Raw genomic sequence first — 20,690 nt, 5'->3', positions numbered from 1 at the left:
AGCAAATGCATGGGAACACCACCACCTGCAAGTTCCCCTCCAAGTCACTCACCATCCTGACTTGGAACTATATCGCCGTTCCTTCACTGTCGCTGGGTCAAAATCCTGGAATTCCCTTCCTAACAGCACTGTGGGTGTACCTACCCCAAATGGACTGCAGCGGTTCAAGAAGGCAGCTCACCACCACCTTCTCAAGGGCAATTAGGGATGGGCAATAAATGCTGGCCTGGCCAGCGATGCCCAGATCCCATGAATGAATAAAAAAAAAGATTAAAAGCTAGTGCACAGTTACAAAAAGTAATCAAAAGCTAATGGGATGCTGGCCTTTATCAAAGGGTGTTGGAATACAAAAGGGAGAGGACCTGATGCTTCTGTTGTGCTGAGAATTGGTTGGACTCCACCTGGAGTTCTGCCTTCAGTTTTGGGGCATTGAACTTCAAGGATATATTGGTCTTTGAGGGGGTACAGTGCAGATTCATCAGAATGATATAGCTGAAATTATGAGTACAGGTTGCATAAACTTGGCCTGTATTTCCTCGAGTTTAGAAAATTGTGGGGTGATCTAATCTTTTAAGTGATAAAAAGAATTTGATGGAGTAGATAGAGAATCTATTCCCTCTGGTTGGGGAATCCAAAACAAGGGGCACAATCTTAGAATTAGAGCTAGGCCATTCATGAGTGAAATTAGGAAGCACTTTTACCACAAAAAAGGTAGTGGAAATCCCAAAAGGCTATGGATGGTCAGTCAATTGAAATTTTCAAGACAGAGATTGAAGTTTTTTTTTTTATTTAGGTCAATGTAACAAGGGATAGGGAACAAAGGTAGGCAAATGTAGCTGACGTACAGGTCAGCCATTACTTAATGGCAGAACAGGCTGCAGGAGTTGAATAATCTTTTGTTCCTGGGTTATGTACATAGGATATATACACAGAAACAGGCCATTCGACCCAACCAGTCCGTGCCGGTGTTTTATGCTCCATTCGAGCTTCCTCCCATCTGCCCTCATCTATTATCGTGACCCTCTATTCCCTCTCCTTCATATGCTTGTCTAGCGTCCATCTATACTATTTGCTTCAACCACTCCCTTTGGTAGTGAGTTCCACATTCTCACCACTCTTTGGATAAAGAGTTTCTTCTGAAAGTTCTGTTTCATGAAGCTTAATTGGCGTAAAGATTAGGCATCTATGCAAATTAAAAAAAGTCAGAAAAACATCACAACTATGCATGTTCAAAAACCAAAATTTAAGTAAGGCAAACTTCAAAGGCATGAAAACTAAACTGACCACAGTAAACTGGGCTGAACACTACGGGTAAACATATAGATAGTGGTAAGTATTCAAACAAGTATTTGGTATGATACCCTAGAGAGGTGTTATTCTTACAGGCGATTGGGGCAGTAATTGGACAGATTAGATTTGTCCTATTTTAGTGGGCAGGACATCCAACTGGGTAGATTTCCACAATGTCAGGTATTTTTTTTTGTTATTCATTCCTGGGACGTGGACGTCGCTGGCTAGGCCAGCATCTATTGCCTATCCCTAATTGCCCTTGAGAAGGCGGTGGTGAGCTGCCTTCTTGAACTGCTGCAGTCCATGTAGGGTAGGAAAGGAGTTCCAGGATTTTGACCCAGTGACAATGAAGGAACAACGATATACTTCCAAGTCAGGATGGTGTGTGGCTTGGAGGAGAACTTGCAGGTCCTGTTCCCATCCATCTTCTGCCTTGTCCTTCTAGGTGGCAGAGGTCATGGGTTTGAAAGGTGCTGTCTAAGGAGCCTTGGTGTGTTGTTGCAGTGCATCTTGTAGATGGTACACATTGCTGCCACTGTGCATCAGTGGTGGAGAGTGCCAATCAAGTGGGCACCTTATGATTGAAGGAAGGTCATTGATGAAGCAGCTGAAGATGGTTGGGCCTAGGACATGTACATATACATATATACTAGAACAGGTTGGCTGGAAGCATAGCTAGTTCTGGAACACAGGTCTTCAGCATGACAGCCAGGATACTGTTCGGGCCCATAGCTCTCACTGTGGTCAGCTGTTTCTTGATATCAACTGGATTGAATCAATGGTTGCAAATACTTCACCTTTCTCCTTTGCACTCACGTGCTGGACTTCACCATCACTGAGGATAGGGAAGTTCATCATTTTGATGGAATTCCTTGTGTGCCTATGTCTAAATCAGTTATACAAATGGAAAACAAGAGCGATCCCAACTTGGCTGGTTGTGGAAAACCACTAACCACCTTCCAGTCATGAAAAAAAAAATCACTTATCTTTACCATGTGTCTTAGCTGTTTCTTTATCCATGCAACTACAGCCTGTTTAATAACATGTGCCTAAATTTGTACAAGCTGTTGTGTGGCACATTCGAAAGAACCTCCTGAAAATCCCAAGCATGCAAGTCCTGTGTTGTAGCTTCAGCAGGTTAGTACCTCATTTTCAGGTACGCCTAGTGTTACTTCCAACATACTCTTCTACACTCCTCATTGAATTAGGGCTGGTCACCTGACTTAATGGTAATGGAGGAATAAGGGATATGCTGGGCAATAAGGTTACAGATTGTGACTGAATACAATCCTGCAGCTGTTAACTCCATGTATGCTGTCTATATAAACTTGCAGAAGGCATTTGATAATGTTCCACACAAGAGAATATTAACAAAATTGAGGGTGCACAAATTGGAGGTAACCTTGTGACATGGGTTGATTATTTTTTAAATGATGAGAAACTATTAAAGGTTGGTGTATAAGAATATCCAAATCACTCCAAACAAGAAACACAGCAAGTAAACATGGAGGTGCAGCAAGCAATTAGAAAGGCAAATGGCATATTGGCCTTTATTGTAAGAGGGTTGGAATACAAGAGTAAAGCAGTCTAGCTGCAACTGTACAGGGCTTTTTTTAAGAGCACATCAGGAGTATGGCGTACATTTTTGGTCTCCGTGACTAAGGAATGAAATACTTGTCTTAGAGGGAATGCAACATAGATTCACTTGACTGATTGCTGGTATGACGTCCTATGAGTAAAAATTGAGTAGACCAGGCCTACATTCCCTAGAGTTTAGAAGAATGAAAGATAATCTTATCAAAACATAAGATTCTGAAAAGTTTTGACAGGGTGGATGCCAAGAGGCTGTTTCCCCAAGCTGAACAGTCTAGAACTTGGGGGCATAGTCTCAGGATAAGGGGCTGGATTTTGTTCTCCCCCAGGCGTCAGGTTCTGTGGCAGAGGGGTGGCCTGAAGGTGGCTCCGGATGAGGCCCGCCATGGACCTTGATGCCGGGAGGGCCCGGCCCGATCCTCCAGGCGGCTGCAAGACTCCATGGCGGCCCCCCTGCTGCTGGCAACGGGACCACAATTTAAAGATTCAATTGAATAAAATTAAAACATTTAAATAGACTTACCTACGATCTTGAGGGCCTGCTGGTGATCTGCGGCGTGACGGCTGGCACCTCGTGTCTTCAGATCCCCGTCCAGGGAAATCAGTGCGGGGTGTGGGGGGTGGGGAATGTGGTCAAATACATGTAATGGGTGTAGGGGATGATGGGAAGGGCTGAACCTTAAACTTTGTACACTGGGGGGGGGAGATGAAAAATTTAAGTGTTTGAGGGAGGGCAAATAGTTATTGTAATTGGGGGAGGTGGGAAAGGAGCATTAGAAATAGAAATTTATTTAGTTAATTTTGGGTGGATGCTCGGAGGAGCAGAGATGGCATCCCCTGTCTAGCAGGAGGAAAGGGGGGGAGGAAGGGAGAAGGGGGAGGGGGATGGAAAGAGGGTTTAATTCTTATCAATATATAATCAAGTGATCCAAAACTTTCTGCAAGAAACATGGGTTTTTATATAATTTTCCTTGTACTATGAATTTTAGGTGCTGTACTTTAGAAGTGTTTGCGTGGGCTTTTGGTAAGCAAAGAGATAACTGCTGGTAAGTGAACAGCTGTTTGCATTGATTAGGTTAGGCGAAAATAAAGGACGTTATGCAATGATTAGGGATAATGTTGTATGAAACTAGAAATTTATAGCAACAAAGGGTAAGAAGTTAGAATAATTCAGAATGATTAAATGGAAATGAGAACAGTTTAAAAGAGTGACTCTGTCTGCGAATAGTTGAACAATAAGAGACAGGAAGAAGACAGTCGAAAGGTTTCCTGCTAAAATATCCCAACTGTGAAGGACAATATAAGCCTTTAAGGCGTCTGCATGCTAACCTCGTCCATGATATAACTGTGAATGGGCTAGCTATGGAGTGTGGGTCGCTGTTCATTCCAAGACACATAGGCCTCAAATTCAAGCTTCCAAGCCAAAAAGTTACCTTTGTTTGCTTGCTGCATAGCCTAGGCATAGTTTTATGAGGTGTGTACTTCCCTAGCATCTGTACCCCCTCTCAACCTTGTAGGTTGGTGTCCAGAGGAAAGACAAAAGCCTATACGTCTAGGGCCTATTCGGTTGCAGGAGTTGCCAGAAGGTGCTAACTTGAGGGAAATAAAACCCAAGACCAAAAAAAGGAATGTATGAGACCAGAGACCGAACCACCAGAATATGCGATTAAAAATCTCTGGAGCCTGTCCGAGGTACTCTAGTTACGTCTAGATGGCCAGAAGAGGAGAAACAGAGGGAGAACATCACCTAAAGTCCGACAGTTTCGGGAAAGCAAGGACCCGTGGACAGTTGTTGCTCATTGCCTGTTGTTAAGTATACCTTAATAAATTCTGGTTGGTTGACTATGCTTTGGCTGTTATCCCTGTCTTACCAAATGGCTGTCTTGTCTGAACTAAAGTAAAATAGAGGGATATTTTTCCTTTACTGTAAACCAAATCATGTTTTATCTTTTTAAAATGGTTTGAATATAAAATTATCTGCACGTGAATATTGTTTAAATATAATCTTTATATTTCATTAAGTCTACATGACTTTGAAAACAAAACACTTCTCATAACAGATTCATACCTTGTGTATCTTCAGTCTTGAAGACTCTAAAAAGTCTTGTTGCCAGAAAACCAAACTCTCTTTCACAAGCATCAGATAGAGTTGCAATCATCTCGGCCATAGATGTTTCTCCACCAACACTTGACAGCCTGTTGTAGTCTGTGAAAAGAAATCTTTTAAACAGGAAAAAACAGCTTTAAAAATGAAATCGAATAAATTCATTAAAGCACCGAAGGCAATGTTGACTTAAGAGTTCAATACATAAAGTATTAATGCGCATTTGAATTATTTCAAAAATAAATGGAAATGAGTAAAAAATTGGACAAATAAGTAAAGTGGAAATTCAAAAGATAATTATGAAGGTGATCCTGAAAAATAAAAAAGGATTCCCTGCTTATAGTATGGTGTGTCTGATTCTTTAACTGCAGTTTATTCCCTGCATATCTTGCGACAAGCCCAGCCAGGGAGAGAAAAATCACTGGGACAATGTTCCTCTCAGGAGTATTATACCTTTGAAACCACAAAACCTTCCCTTACTCACATACTGCACAAAATCGTGTCCATAGAGTATCAGCAAAAGTAGCCTGAGTATAAGGCTTTGTTCATGCAACAAGTTAGACAAATCCATCAAAATGAAATAATGTCCAAATCTTTGAAAATTAATTAACAGTGAGATAAGGATGATGGGAGAATGTTAATGGCCTCGTTCTGTATTATAATTTCTATGTATTTATCTGAATGTAGAAGACAAATCATATTCAAAGAAACAAGACCATAGCAGTAGTATGCTACTTTTTTCTCCACTGATTTATCCTTCATGTAGCATAGAAAAGCCAAAGAATAGGAATGACTTAACTATGATCTAATGTAAAGATCTTCCTTCAAAGGCAATTGGTCAAAATAGACATTACCTTAGAAAAATAAACAGAATGTACTAAATGTGCCAGTACATAACTGCACTACACCAAAATAAATGATTCTAAGTTCTTGTTGTGAAGACTGCAAGTTTTCTTCAATCTATTCTCCAAAGAAGATTCTTTCCTCACAAGGAAGCACAAAGCTATATCAAATGGGGAGGTGGTGGCGTAGTGGTAATGTCACTAGACTGGTAATCCAGAGCCCAGGCTAATGCTCTGGGGGCATGTGTTTAAATCCCACCACAGCACATGGTGAAATTTGAATTCAATTAATAAATCTGGAATTAAATGCTAGTCTAATGGTGACCATGAAACCTTTGTCGATTGTTGTAAAAATCCATTTGGTTCACTAATGTCCTTTAAGGAAGGAAACCTGCTGTCCTTACCTGGTCAGGCCTACATGTGATTCCAGACCCACAGCAATGTGGTTGACTCTTAAATGCCCTCTGAAATGGCCTAGTAAGCCACTCAGTTCAAGGGCAATTCGGGATAGGCAATAAATGCTGGCCTAGTCAGCGATGCCCACATCCCACAAACAAATAAAATTAAAAATTTGCTTTTGGGAAATTCGGTAACTCACTGGATAGCATAACACCCTCAAAGCATTACAGCTTTAGCACTGCACGTCCAAAGTAATTTCACAAATTTATCATTCACCAGCAGAAATAACTTTCCTACCCTAACAAAATAACTGTTTGAGCTACTTGCTCGTGGATAAATGCACTCAGTGAATCTGATATACAGCTGCTCGAGAACTACATTCTCCTTTGTACACTCCAAGAGGTACAGGGCTATTGCTGTATTTCATTGGGGAATCTGCAAGTAAATTGTGTTCAGTGATCACTGAAAGACTGAAGCTTCTACCATAAAAACTCTTAAAAATTGAACTTGTGATTCAGGACCACATCGACAAACTCCAACAACCTTCTTGGTTAATTGCGATCATTTGCAGCATAGATGGTGGCCGAGTATCAGTTGGGGAAGCTACAGTCACAAGGTTCCTAAATCTGTATTCTTGTGCTGGAAGGATTTTTTAGGCAGATAGTTCAGCACCACAAGGAATTGGGGCTTCCTCAAAGCAAGTTCAAAAAACTGCCAGTTCCTAGGAAAAAAACCTCTCCCTGGTTATACAAGATAATGTAGCTCAGTGGGATTAATGTCACAAGTACCCGAGTAATACATGTAATGGAGATCTCAGGATCAATTCCATTAGGGAGGAGAAAATGACCAGGGCTCCAAATCCAGATCACTAACGTGCTGGAAGCATGTGTGCATAAATATTAGATGAGAGAAGGGCTGCAATATCCCTGCAGACACCTCCTCATTAGCATGTTCTGGGTATCCTTCCAGCACAGGCTTACCTCTTGCATCTTGCACCAACAACTTGGGGAGGGTGGGGGTGGAAAAGAGGTGAAAGGCACAGGACCAAAAGCAAAAGCTGAGGAAAGTGAGGCAAGAGAAAGTTGCCCTCTTGCTCCATTTGAACACCATTATTTGGACAGCAAAGGCCCAGTTATGACCATTTAAGAAACCCAGACAGCACATTGTGGCAGAGACCTAATATAATGAGTCTCTTAGTTTTCCTCTTGACTGAACATGGGAACCAAGTGCTCGCCAATGCAGTGTAGAGAAAAGTAATTGTAATGTTCCTACTGTACTGTAGGAGGGTACAGCAAGGAAATAGAAAAAAAAGTTTCCCTTTATTGGCGCCCTACAAACGGATTGGTGCCATGAACAACTACGAAGTAATTGTGAGCTGATGAATCTTTAGAAATGTCTATATAACATTAAGATTTGGACTGCAAACCCATTTTAGTTTGAAAATGGATCAATGTGAATATATGCAATAATGCTGCCCAAACATTCAAGAAATGACAGGAAATTTAAACAATTAGCAGCTCTAAAGAATAAACTCAGTACTTAAATTTCCTTGACCTGCTGAGCATTTCCAGTTTTATTTTAAAATACCTTGGTTCAGTGATTTTCCTTCAAACCAGATAATGGCATGCAGAGAGCAATGAACAAAAATGGTGTGCAGGTTTTTGTAAAAGTTGTGAAAAATACAGGACTGAGAAAGGATAGAAAGCATTACTGAATGGCTTTTAAAATTGACCTTTACCTGACGGGCAAGGCTCTGGAAGTCTGTTCTGGTAGTTCTGGTGGGTTTACAAACATCAGTTTAAGCAACAGCTCCAGATAGCTAATTTGTCGAGCAAGCTTTGTACTCAATACCCAGGCCCAATTCCAATTCTCTCCCTCTTGTCGGCCACCGAAGTAAATAATTGCTTTGAAAATTAAAAATAAACAGTTACTGTACTTTATGACGAATCATGTTATAGTTAAGACGATAACTAGCAATGTAGGGTGATCTTTGCCCATTGTAGGGAGCATCATCCAAACAACACTGGATGGAGTAGTTGGACAATTACTGGGGAAAAATTACATACAAAAATAAACAACGTTTTAATACTTTTAGTAGTCACGTACAGTTCTGGTCACCATACTATAGGAAGGATGTGATTGCACGGGAGAGGGTGCAGAGGAGATTCACCAGGATGTTGCCTGGGCTGGAGCATTTCAGTTATGAAGAGAGACTGGATAGGCTATGATTGTTTTCCTTAGAGCAGCGAAGGCTGAGGGGAGACCGGATAGAGGTATACAAAACTACGAGGGGCATAGATAGGGTAGATAGGAAGAAACCTTTTCCCTCAGCAGAGGTGTCAATAACCAGGGAGCACAGATTTAAGGTAAGTGGCAGGAGGTTTAGAGGGGATTTGAGGAAACATTTTTTCACCCAGAGGGTGGCTGCAATCTGGAACACAGACGTATCTAGATGAGCACTTGAAACGCCATTGCATACAAGGCTACGGGCCAAGTGCTGGAAAATGGGTCTACAATAGACAGGTGCTTGATGGCCGGCACAAACATGAGGGGCCGAAGGGCCTGTTTCTGTGCTATATAACTCTATTATGCCAAGATGTCATCATATAACCCTTCCTATTCTCAGGCAGCACACAAGGGCAAACACCATCTGGAATGTAAGTTTATTCTTCAACGAGGCATTTCTGAAAAATACAATCGTTTGGACTCCATACAAGATTGCCACTTGGGAGCACAGGATTGAGAAGGTTAAAAATGAGGAACCTAAAGGTAAGACGTTTTTCTTGCTTCTACAGATTACTTCCTCCAAATAGCTGGAAAGTGACCAAAGACTCAGGACATGAAAGATGAAGTTCGCCGTGAGGGAAAGGAGAGAAATCAGCTGCAAGGATAGACCTGGGAAATGAAATTTCTTTCACAGCTGTTACAGATGTAACATAACTCCCACCTCTTTGTATTCCAGTCCTTTCAAGATAAAGGCCAATATTCAACTAGCCTTATTAATTATTTTTTGTACCTACCCACCAGCTTTTAGTGATTCTTGCACTTGGATCCCTAAATCTCTACAGTTCCGAGCTTCTCGCCATTTAGAAAATACTTACATTTATCATTATTTTTAGGACCAAAGCGGATGACCTCACACTTTGCCAGACTGCGTTCCATCTGTCACAGTTTTTCCCCACTCACTTAATCTATCAATGTCCCTTTGCAACTTTCTACTCCCATCTACACAAAACTTAGTGGCATCTGTAAAGTTCGGTGATCAACTCTGTATTCCTTCCTCCAAGACACTTATAAATATAGTGAAAAGCTGTGGCCCCAGTACAGATTCCTGGGGGGTATCAATAGTCACACGCCTGTCAAGGAATATACAGGCATTATCCCTACTCTCTGTCGCCTACCTCTTAACCAATTCCCTACCCAAATTAATAGGTTCATTCACTCCTTCGGCCCATCATGTCTGTGCTGGCCATCAAGCACCTATCTATTCTAATCTTCATTCCTCCAATTTTTGTTAACCATCTTTTACGTGGAACTATGTCAAAGGCCTTCTGGAAATCGATATAAATTAATATCCACGGAAACTCTCTTATCGACCATATTGAATTACCCCTCAAATAATTCAATGAGATTCATTAGATATGACAGATGCAGAAAATTGTGCAAGCCCCATATAGTTTTTCCTATAATCTTTAATTCACTCTAGACTTCATGTAGCAAGCGGGAATAGCACCACACATATGTACCAAGATCATACGTCAGAGTCATAAGAGTTATACGCACAGAAACAGGCGCTTCGGCCCATCGTGTCTGTGCTGGCCATCAAGCACCTATCTATTCTAATCCCATTTTCCAGCACTTGGCCCAGAACCTTGTATGCTATGGTATTTCAAGTGCTCATCTAAATACTTAAATGTTGTGAGGGTTCCTGCCTCTACCAGCCCTTCAGGCAGTGTGTTCCAGATTCCAACCACCCTCAGTGAAAAAGATTTCCTCAAATCCCCTCTAAACATCCTGTCTCGTCTTAAATCTATGCCCCCTGGTTATTGACACCTCTACCAAAGAAAAAAGTTTCTTCCTATCTACGCCCCTCATAATTTTGTATACCTCAATCAGGTCCCCCCTCAGCTTTCTCTGCTCTAAGGAAAACAACTCTAGCCTATCCAGTCTCTCTTCATAACTGAAACGCTCCAGCCCAGGCAACATCCTGGTGAATCTCCTCTGCACCCTTTCCAATGCAATCACATCCTTCCTAAAGTGTGGTGACCAGAACTGTACACAGTACTCCAGCCGTTGCTGAACTAGTGTTTTATACAGCTCCATCACAACCTCCCTGTTCTTATATTCTATGCCTCGGCTAATAAAGGCAATTATCCCATATACCTTCCTAACCACCTTATCTACCTGTGCTGATGCATTCAGTGATCTATGGACAAGTACACCAAGGTCCCTCTGTACTTCCTAGGGTCCTACCATCCATTGTATATTCCCTTGCTTTGTTAGTCCTCCCAAAATGCATCACCTCACACTTCTCAGGATTAAATTTCATTTGCCACTGCTCCGTCCATATTACCAGCCCATCTATATCGTCTTGTAATCGAAGGCTTTCCTCCTCACTATCTACGACACCACCAATTTTCGTGTCATCTGCGAACTTACTGATCATACCTCCTATATTCACGTCTAAAGCATTAATGTAGACTACAAACAGCAAGGGTCCCAGCACCGATTCCTGCAGTACACCACTGGTCATAGGCTTCCAATCACAGAAACAACCCTCGACCATTACCCTCTGCCTCCTGCCACTAAGCCAATTTTGGATCCAATCTGCCAAATTACCTTGGATCCCATGGGCTCTTACTTTCTTAACCAATCTCCCATGCGGGACCTTATCAAAAGCCTTACAGAAGTTCATGTAGACTAATACAACTGCTTTACCCTCATCTACACACCTAGTCACCTCCTCAAAAAATTCAATCAAATTTGTTAGACATGATCTCCCCCTGACAAAGCCATGCTGACTATCCCTGATTAATCCCTGCCTCTCCAAGTGGAGATTAATCCTGTCCCAGGATTTTTTCCATAGTTCCCTGCCACTGATGTTAGACTCACTGGCCTGTAATTACCTGGTTTGTCCCTGCTATCCTTCTTGAATAATGGTACCACATTCGCTGTCCTCCAGTCCTCTGGCACCTCTCCTATGGCCAGAGAGGATTTGAAAATTTGTGTCAGAGCCCCTGCTATCTCCTCCTTTGCCTCACATAACAGCCTGGGATACATCTCATCTGGGCCTGGGGATTTATCCACTTTTAAGCCCGCTAATACCACCTCCCTTTCAATGCTAATTTGTTTGAGTACATCACAATCCCCCTCCCTGATCTCTACATCTACTACGTCCTTCTCCATAGTGAATGAACACAGATGAAAAGTAATCATTTAAAACCTCACCTACCTCCTCTGGCTCCACTCACAGATTGCAACTTTGGTCCCCAATGGGCCCTACTCTTTCCCTGGTTATCCTCTTGCCATTAATATACTTATAAAACGCCTTGGGATTTTCCTCTATCTTGTCTGCCAATGTCTTTTCATGCCCCCTCTTCGCTCTCCTAATTACTTTTTTAAGTACCTCCCTACACTTTCTATACTCCTCTAGGGCCTCCACTGTGAAGTCTTACAGATTATCCCACTGTGTGAGAAATAAATCGTGACCTTTTAAACTCTTGCATACTGATCCAATCTCTGTTTTCTAAATGTGTGTGCCATCAGTACCTTGTGATTTTCTTCCGTGTAAAGTATTTTACTTCTAAATGAATATTAGTTTTAGGCTGACTGTAATATATGACATTATGGTATTTACTGCCTTTTGGAGTAGACAAGAGAGCATGCTGGGCATCCCACCACCTTGTCTCCTGTGCTTTACACCATAATTGCCCTGTGGCATGTTATCCTACTCAAGGGAAGAATAAATGGACAGGTTGTTGTCTAAACAAGTCTTTTTACTATGAACTTTATGTTTTAAAAAAATGGAAGATAGCTCAAATCATAACAGTTCACATAATTATGTTGAGAAACTAAAATTCTGATACAAACTTGCATCACTGCTAGTAAACTACAATACCAATGTAGCAACATTCAGGCTTATTAGTAAGATTTCTTTTTTTACTTCTGTAACTTCCTTGCACTTGGGGCTGTCTTGTTTCATGTAACAACATTTGTCATCAAATTATCATATTTCAGATTAGGTTACAGCATATCTTAATCCCATTTGATATTATTAACCAAGTCGTACATTACAGAACTTAAATGTTCTCATCTCAAATTAAATATTTCAACCTCACCGCTGCTCACCAAACCCCAGAATATTTATATCCTTGGCACGAGTGAAAGAGGTCAACTTCATTCACAACTCCTCTGGACACTAGGTCCACTCCACTGCACTTCCTTTTGTTATGCATGAGACCAAAGGAAGCAGCAGCAGCTGAAACATGGCATCAGCAATGAAGGAGTTTGAGGTCAATAGGGAGAGGAAAATAAATTGGAAGTAAAGCTGAAAAAGGAAAAAGTAAAACACATTGCTCCGATGTAGTGATATTTCTATTTCTAATTGCTTTGTTCAACAGGACGATAAAATTGGTATTTCATCAACAGCAGCACTAATAAAGTTACGTTTTTATATGGTAAGATATACATACCGAAGATGATGTAAATAAGTGCCAGTAAACTCAGCCCAACTGCTATGCCAAGCTTCAGATCAACTGCGAAGCCAAGAAGTACTCCTATTCCTCCACATATCAAGAGTGTAATAAATACCACCAGCCAAGAGAACTGAAAGAGGGGTTCCACCTGCTGGCCAGCAAATGTCTTCATTTCATCTAAGAGTAAGAGTGAAACATTAGCTCACGCTACAGAAAATTAGTACAAGTTACTCACTATCAAATTTTGATTTCAGGAGAAGTCTTCTCTATCCACATAGAGGTTTATGCCTAATTCCATGCAGCTATGGTTGAAAACAAACTAGCTTAAAAAATATCTATATCCAAGAAAGGCTGACACAGACATTTCTGATCCTTCTTTTAGTGCCTAATATTCTTAAAGCAAACACTAAACAACATAATTCCCAGTATTTTAATTTTCTATCTGCCTAACAGTATATGGGACTAATGTTGACACTGTTCCTGTGCTTGCTCTTGAAGCATTTGGCTCTGGAGTTAATCACTTGCTGGTTTGAAGTCATGGCACCTGCTATTTTCAATGTAGTTAGTCCAGTGCACTTCCAGCAACTGACAACACCACAGTAGCCCAGCAGGAAGGGACACCCTATTATTCGTATTTCTACAACGACAGAGCAGTATTTTTTTTTGTTGAGTCAAACAAATTTCAACTTAGTTTATTCTCACTTTTTTCTGTAGAAAGGGAGAGTACTTTGAATAAGTAGCATTCTTCAACTTTAATAACTCAATTGCAGAAGCAAACAACAAACTGAGTAAATTGAATATTCTGTACTGATGTAATTCCATCTGTGAATAATGGCCAAAATGAGAACTTTCACTGTCAAAGTCTGATTAGTTCATTGAGACAATCTGTCAAATATGATTCAAATAGCTTACAAAATTGTGCCATTTCCAGCAGATCACATCTGCAAGAGTAATCCGCAGAGCAGAGAGGTCTTGTGCCATCTCCTTTGCTGAAATAAAACATTTAATTGTTTGCTCACAGGAAGAATATCTCCCATCATTGCTAAACCTAAGCAAGGAATGAGAAAATGCCATTCAATTCACCAAACCAGTTCCTTCCAAACCACGTACTCTACCCAATTAATTTAATCTCCTAAGGAGATCTAAAGTTTATTTCCTTATCTGACCCATTCCAGTTATCTTCCTTGGAGTGACATTACCAAAATCCCAGCAGCAAAGGAGCAATCAGATCCAACACAATATTCAATCATTTTTTTTACATTCCTCAATGTTGTTCCAAAACAACTCATTCAGCTTTGTTTTTAAAAGTGAAATCAATACATCAGCATTTGTGCCTTAGCTTAAGAAGGGTGGCAAGGATAATCCAGGAAATTATAGGCCGGTGAGCCTTACGTCAGTGGTAGGGAAACTATTAGAGAGGATTATTCGGGACAGGATTTACTCCCATTTGGAAACAAACAAACCTACTAGCGAGAGGCAGCATGGTTTTATGAAGGGGAGGTCGTGTCTCACTAATTTGATTGAGTTTTTTGAGGAAGTGACGAAGATGATTGATAAAGGAAGGGCAGTGGATGTTATCTATATGGACTTCAGTAAAGCCTTTGACAAGGTCCCGCATGGCAGACTGGTACAAAAGGTGAAGTCACACGGGATCAGAGGTGAGCTGGCAAGATGGATACAGAACTGGCTCGGTCATAGAAGACAGAGGGCATCAGTGGATGGGTGTTTTTCTGAATGGAGGAATGCGACTAGTGGTGTTCCGCAGGGATCAGTGCTGGGACCTTTGCTGTTTGTAGTATACATAAATGATTTGGAGGAAAATGTAGCTGGTCTGATTAGTAAGTCTGCGGACGACACAAAGGTTGGTGGAGTTGCGGATAATGATGAGGATTGTCAGAGGATACAGCAGGATATAGATCGGTTGGAGACTTGGGCAGAGAAATGGCAGATGGAGTTTAATCCGGACAAATGTGAGGTAATGCATTTTTGAAGGTCTAATGCAGGTGGGAGGTATACAGTAAATGGCAGAACCCTTAGGAGTATTGACAGGCAGAGTGATCTGGGCGTACAGGTCCACTGGTCACTGAAAGTGGCAACGCAGGTGGATAAGGTAGTCAAGAAGGCATACGGCATGCTTGCTTTCATCGGTCGGGGCATAGAGTATAAAATTTGGCAAGTCATGTTGCAGCTGTACAGAACCTTAGTTAGACCACACTTAGAATATTGCGTGCAATTCTGGTCACCACACTACCAGAAGGACGTGGAGGCTTTGGAGAGGGTACAGAGGAGGTTTACCAGGATGTTGCCTGGTCTGGAGGGCATTAGCTATGAGGAGAGGTTGGAAAAACTCGGATTGTTTTCACTGGAACGACAGAGGTGGAGGGGCAACATGATAGAGGTTTACAAAGTTATGAGCGGCATGGACAGAGTGGATAGTCAGAAGCTTTTTCCCAGGGTGGAAGAGTCAGTTACTAGGGGACATAGGTTTAAGGTGCGAGGGACAAAGTTTAGAGGGGATCTGCGAGGCAAGTTTCTTTACACAGAGGGTGGTGAGTGCCTGGAACTTGCTGCCAGGGGAGGTGGTGGAAGCAGATACGATAACGAAGTTTAAGAGACATCTTGACAAATACATGACTAGGAAAGGAATAGAGGGATATGGGCCCCGGAAGTGCAGAAGGTGTTAGTTTAGGCAGGCATCAAGATCGGCACAGGCTTGGAGGGCCTAATGGCCTGTTCCTGTGCTGTACTGTTCTTTGTTCATTTGCCAGAAGTCTAATCCTGTTCTGTACTGAACCAGAGAACCATAGAAAAATTACAGCACAGGAAACCATTCAGCCCATTGTGTCCGTGCCGGCCGAAAAACTAGCTGCCCAATCTAATTCCACCTTCCAGCACCTGGTCCATAGCCTTGCCGGTTACAGCACTTTAGGTGCATGTCCAGGTACCTTTTAAAAAAATTGAGGATTTCTGCCTCCACCACCATTCCTGGCACTGAATTCCAGACACCCACCACCCTCTGGGTGGAAAAAGTTTTTCCTCATGTCCCATTTCAAACCTTCCGAAAGGAATTGTGTTTTTGGATTGGAAAATTGTAAATGCCTCTCCATTATTTAAGAAGAGAGAGAAACCAGGTAACTACCCATCAGTTATGGGAAACTACTGAAATCTATCAGAGACAAGAGTGACTGAGCATGTGGACAAATCAGCTGATCAAAGCGAGTCAGCATGGGTTAGTGACGGGTAGGTCACATCTGACTAATCTCGCTGCTGGGGAAGCTTCGAGAAACGATCATTTGGAGCAAAATTAATAGCCACTCGAGCAAATGCAGATTAATTAGGGAAAACTGGCACAGATTTCAGGTGCTAATCAGTCATCATCTAAGTGAATAACAAATCAGGTTCGAAGGGCTGAATGGTTTATTCCTGTTCCTAAATTCCCAGGATCAGGCTTGCTTATTTTCATGCCTCTTTATGACTTCCTCCCTGAAGTATCCCTCTGTATACATATTTTTTTGAAAGCAGAATGGGAGCTTCATTTTAAATACCATTTTAATAAATTGCTTTGAAATGAAAAATAACTGAAAGGCAATGGAGGTTCCATTGCAGTTATAGGTACCTTATACAACCTAACTTAGGCAAATTGTTTCCAGACTTAAATTATCTCTTTCAATATTTGTGGTTGACCATCTTGGAGGAAGATGTTAAAATTGAGAATATTTTTAGGCCAGGCATTGGTGGATGAATAGCAGAATAACTAAAGTGCTGGTCACATCCACACATTACTTTTTTTTCTAAGAGGGAAGATTAGCCAACCAATATGTAGACACGAGGACATGAACATCTACAAAGGGATATTGTCTTAATGATTTTGGCCCAATGGATGATAAATTCTAATTTATATGTGGAAATTGAATAAATGAGAGCCTATGCATCACCAAATAATATTTATCAATTATGTAAATTTACAATCATGTTTTACCTTCAAGCTTTTTCAGAAGAAATGATTTTCCACTTCCCCACTGTGCATAAAGTCCGACACAAATAGGTGGCTGCATAGTTGGCTCACTCAGGATATCTGCCAGTGCACTGCTGTACAGATCATAACCAAGCATATCTCCATCCGTCTCCGAAGGCGAGAGATGTCCTGTGATTTTTTTTTTTAAAAGGAGGTTATTTTTAATTCTAGAACATGTAATATATGAAATAAGAACACAAAATGCTGGCAATATTCAGCAGATCTACAGCATCTGTGGAGAGAGAAACAGAGTTAATGTTTCAGGTCGATGGTCTTTGATCAGTTTCAGACTTCCAGTATCTGCAGTATTTTGTTTTAGTATCAAATTAAATTGTTTGACCATGCTAATTTGAAAATCAAATTTAAACCAAGCAGCAAAGGTAAATAAGGATAGTAAGGAATATTGTTTGTTGACTTTATCTACAAGAGACTTTATCTACATGAAAGAGGAAGGAGCGAGTTATGGAAGCAAGATAACTGAAGCAGAAAAAGGAACAGGGAGAAATAAAAGCTGAGCTAAGAAAGAAAGAGTTAACAACAGAGAATGGCATGGATTATTAGTCCCTTAAACCTATTCAAATGGTGTTTTACCCTGTTTTGGCTCCGATACAAACTTATTTACCCAACAGGAAATTTCATGAAAGGGAAGAAATATTTCATTAAATGATGCTTCATTTTATTGAAGCTTACAGTGTGGCTGTAGTTTCCTCTGAACACGTACAATCTTCAGCGTTGGGGCTCCACCAGAGTAGGTCCATGAATGACTTGCTTTTATCATTGAACCATAAACAAACCCATTGCAATTTCAGCAAGATGGAAGCCCTCAGGTCAACGTAGCAAATTTAAAGCAAAGCTAGCAAAACTGCAGCTCAATATACAGTATAAAAATTCATTCGATACAGCAGAAAGTCATAGCCTTGCCTTGATGAAATCAAAAGAGGATTCTCTCCACCAAGGTAATGATTTTGATAACCAGTCCAGGAACAAGTTTAACATTTTTGATGACCGAGAGAAGTCTATGAAAGTAGCTTCAGTGTCAGAGGAAACAAATTTCCTATTACAGGAACCTTTCCTCAGAAGTACTGGACTGCTATCACGAGATTAAGTTCACGAGAAATAGGTTCGATGTGACTTTTAAAAAAAATTGTTTTCAGGATGTGAGCAACAGTAACAAAGCTGCATTTAATGCCTATCCCTCATGTCCTGATAAGACACTGGTAGATGTTTTCCTTGACTTCTGCAGTCCTCGTACTGATAGTGCTTCCAAAATGCTGTGAAGATATTTACCTAGTTATGATTGCTGCTGTTGGTACTTCTTGGTCAGAGAAGTCATGGGGCTGAGACCTATTTTCTTCGAATTCCTTGGTGGCATACTCGGTCGAATGCTGCTATGATGCAGAGGGCAGATACGCCCTTCTCTTCAGATGTTGAAGTATATCCTGCAGCCACAGTGTGGTGTTGGCAAAGGGAATGGTTACTGAGTTCAGTGGCAGGGACGTTGATCAAATGGATTGCTCTATCCTGGATGGTGCCAACCTTCAAAATTCTTCTTGTAGCAATGCCCCGCCATGCAAAAGTACTCTTACACACTCCTAACTTGACCCTTGTAGATAGTGGGAAGGCTTTAAAAGGTCAGGCAATGAGCTATGTGTCAGAGTACCCAACATCTTATCTGCTCTTGTAGCTAGGGTTGATACTATTGTTTGATTGAGCTTCTAGTCTTTGGTGACTGCCAGGTGGTTAATACTTTGGGACGTGGCAATGGTGGTGCTATTGAAGGTCGGGGGAAATGGTTGGGGCTACTCCATCATCAAAGGAGTTGTGAATGGAACTGAACACTGTGCAATCATCAGCAAACAGCTCCACTCCTGACCTTATGTTGGAGAGAAGAGGAGAAGACACTGAAGTTGGTCAGGCCAAGGAATCTGCCTTGAGGAACTCTAGTGGCAATGTCCTGGGCCTGTGGCAATTAGCCTCGAACAAACATGAAAATCTTCCTGTGGTCAAGAATGATCTGAATCACTGGAATTTTTCTGGTCAACCTTTAGTGACCTATTTTCTGAGAGTTCCTTGGTGCCATACTTAGTCAAATGCTGCCATGATGCAGAGGGCAGATACCCGCTTCTCTTCAGGTACTCAGTCTTGATTCAGATATGGATGCAGAGTCTATGATAAAGTCAGGAATCAAGTGGTGCTGGCAAAACCTGAACTGAGCACCAGCATGGTCACTGCTGAGTAGATGTTGCCAGATGGCACTACTGATGATCTCTTCCATCACTTTGATACATTCTCTACATCAAATCTCTTTGTCCTGCTTTTTATCATGAGGTTATGCGGGGAGGAGGTGGCTTACTGGTAATGTCACTAGACTATGAACTCAGAGCCCTAGGATAATGCTCTGGGGATATGGGTTTGAATTCCACCACAGCAGATGGTGGAATTTGAATTCAATTAATAAATCCGGAATTAAAAAGCTAGTCTAGTGGCGATTATGAAACCATTGTCGATTGTCGTAAAAACCCATCTTGCTCACTAATGTCCTTTAGGGAAGAAAATCTGCCATCCTTACCAGACCCTGCAAAGTCCTCCTTACTAACATCTGGGAACTTGTGCCAAAATTGAGAGTCAAGCAACAGCCTGACATAGTCATACTCATGGAATCATACCTTACAGACAATGTCCCAGACACCACCAGCACCATCCCTGGGTATGTTCTGGCCCACCGGCAGGACAGACCCACCAGAGGTGGCAGCACAGTGGTATACAGTCAGGGATGGAGTTGTCCTGGGAGTCCTCAACATCGACTCCAGACCCCATGAAGTCTCATGGCATCAGGTCAAACACAGGCAAGGAAACCTCCTTCTGATTACCACCTACTGTCCACTGCTCAGCTGATGAATCAGTGCTTCTCCATGTTGAACACCAACTGGAAGAAGCACTGAGGGTAGCAAGGACACAAAATGTACTCTGGGTGGGGGATTTCAATGTCCATCACCAAGAACGGCTCGGTAGCACCACTATTGACAAAGCTGGCCGAGTTCTAAAGGACACAGCTGTTAGACTGGGTCTGCGGCAGGTGGTGAGGGAACCAACAAGAGGGGAAAAAACCTACTTGAACTCGTCCTCACCAATCTGTCACAGATGCATCCATCCATGACAGTACTGGCAGGAGTGACCACCGCACAGTCCTTATGGAGACTAAGTCCCGTCTTCACACTGATGGTACCCACCATCGTGTTGTGTGGCACTACCACCGTGCTAAATGGGATAGGTTTCTAACAGATCGAGCAACTCAAAACTGGGCACCTATGAGGCGCTGTAGGCCATCAGCAGCAGCAGAATTGTATTCAACCACAATCTGTAACATCATGGCCCGACATATCCCCCACTCTCCCATCAAGCCGGGGGACAACCCTGGTTCAATGAAGAGTGCATGCCAGGAGCAGTACCAGGCACACTTAAAAATGAGGTGTCAGCCTGGTGAAGTTACAACACAGGACTACTTGCATGCCAAACAGCAGAAGCAGCATGCAATAGACAGGACTAAGCGATCCCACAACCAACGGATCAGATCTAAGCTCTACAGTCCTGCCACATCCAGTCGTGAATGGTGGTGGACAATTAAACAACTAACAGGAGGAGGTGGCTCCACAAACATCCCCATCTTCAAGATGGGGGTGCCCAGCAAATCAGTGCAAAAGACAAGACTGAAGCATTTGCACCTAACTTCAACCAGAAGTGCTGAGTGGATG

The 20,690-nt window shown here is 41.9% G+C and overlaps 1 protein-coding gene across 5 annotated transcripts in view; it reads right to left on the bottom strand.

Annotated features, from left to right (window-relative positions):
• The window catches only part of LOC137356506 (kinase D-interacting substrate of 220 kDa-like), a 222,811-nt gene that overhangs the window by 83,831 nt on the left and 118,290 nt on the right, over nt 1-20,690 (bottom strand). For all 5 annotated transcript variants that reach the window (XM_068022406.1, XM_068022401.1, XM_068022395.1 and 2 more), the window contains exons 14-17: nt 16,903-17,067; nt 12,921-13,100; nt 7,967-8,132; nt 4,952-5,103 (exon numbers count right to left, since the gene is read on the bottom strand). In XM_068022406.1, the coding sequence (XP_067878507.1) occupies nt 4,952-5,103; nt 7,967-8,132; nt 12,921-13,100; nt 16,903-17,067 (663 nt within the window). The remainder of the gene's footprint in view (nt 1-4,951; nt 5,104-7,966; nt 8,133-12,920; nt 13,101-16,902; nt 17,068-20,690) is intronic.

This window comes from Heterodontus francisci, chromosome 3 (assembly GCF_036365525.1).
Source record: "Heterodontus francisci isolate sHetFra1 chromosome 3, sHetFra1.hap1, whole genome shotgun sequence".
NCBI classification, from domain to species: domain Eukaryota; kingdom Metazoa; phylum Chordata; class Chondrichthyes; order Heterodontiformes; family Heterodontidae; genus Heterodontus; species Heterodontus francisci.
Note: the sequence above shows the minus strand (reverse complement) of the source record. Positions and strands in the feature narration are given on the sequence as shown.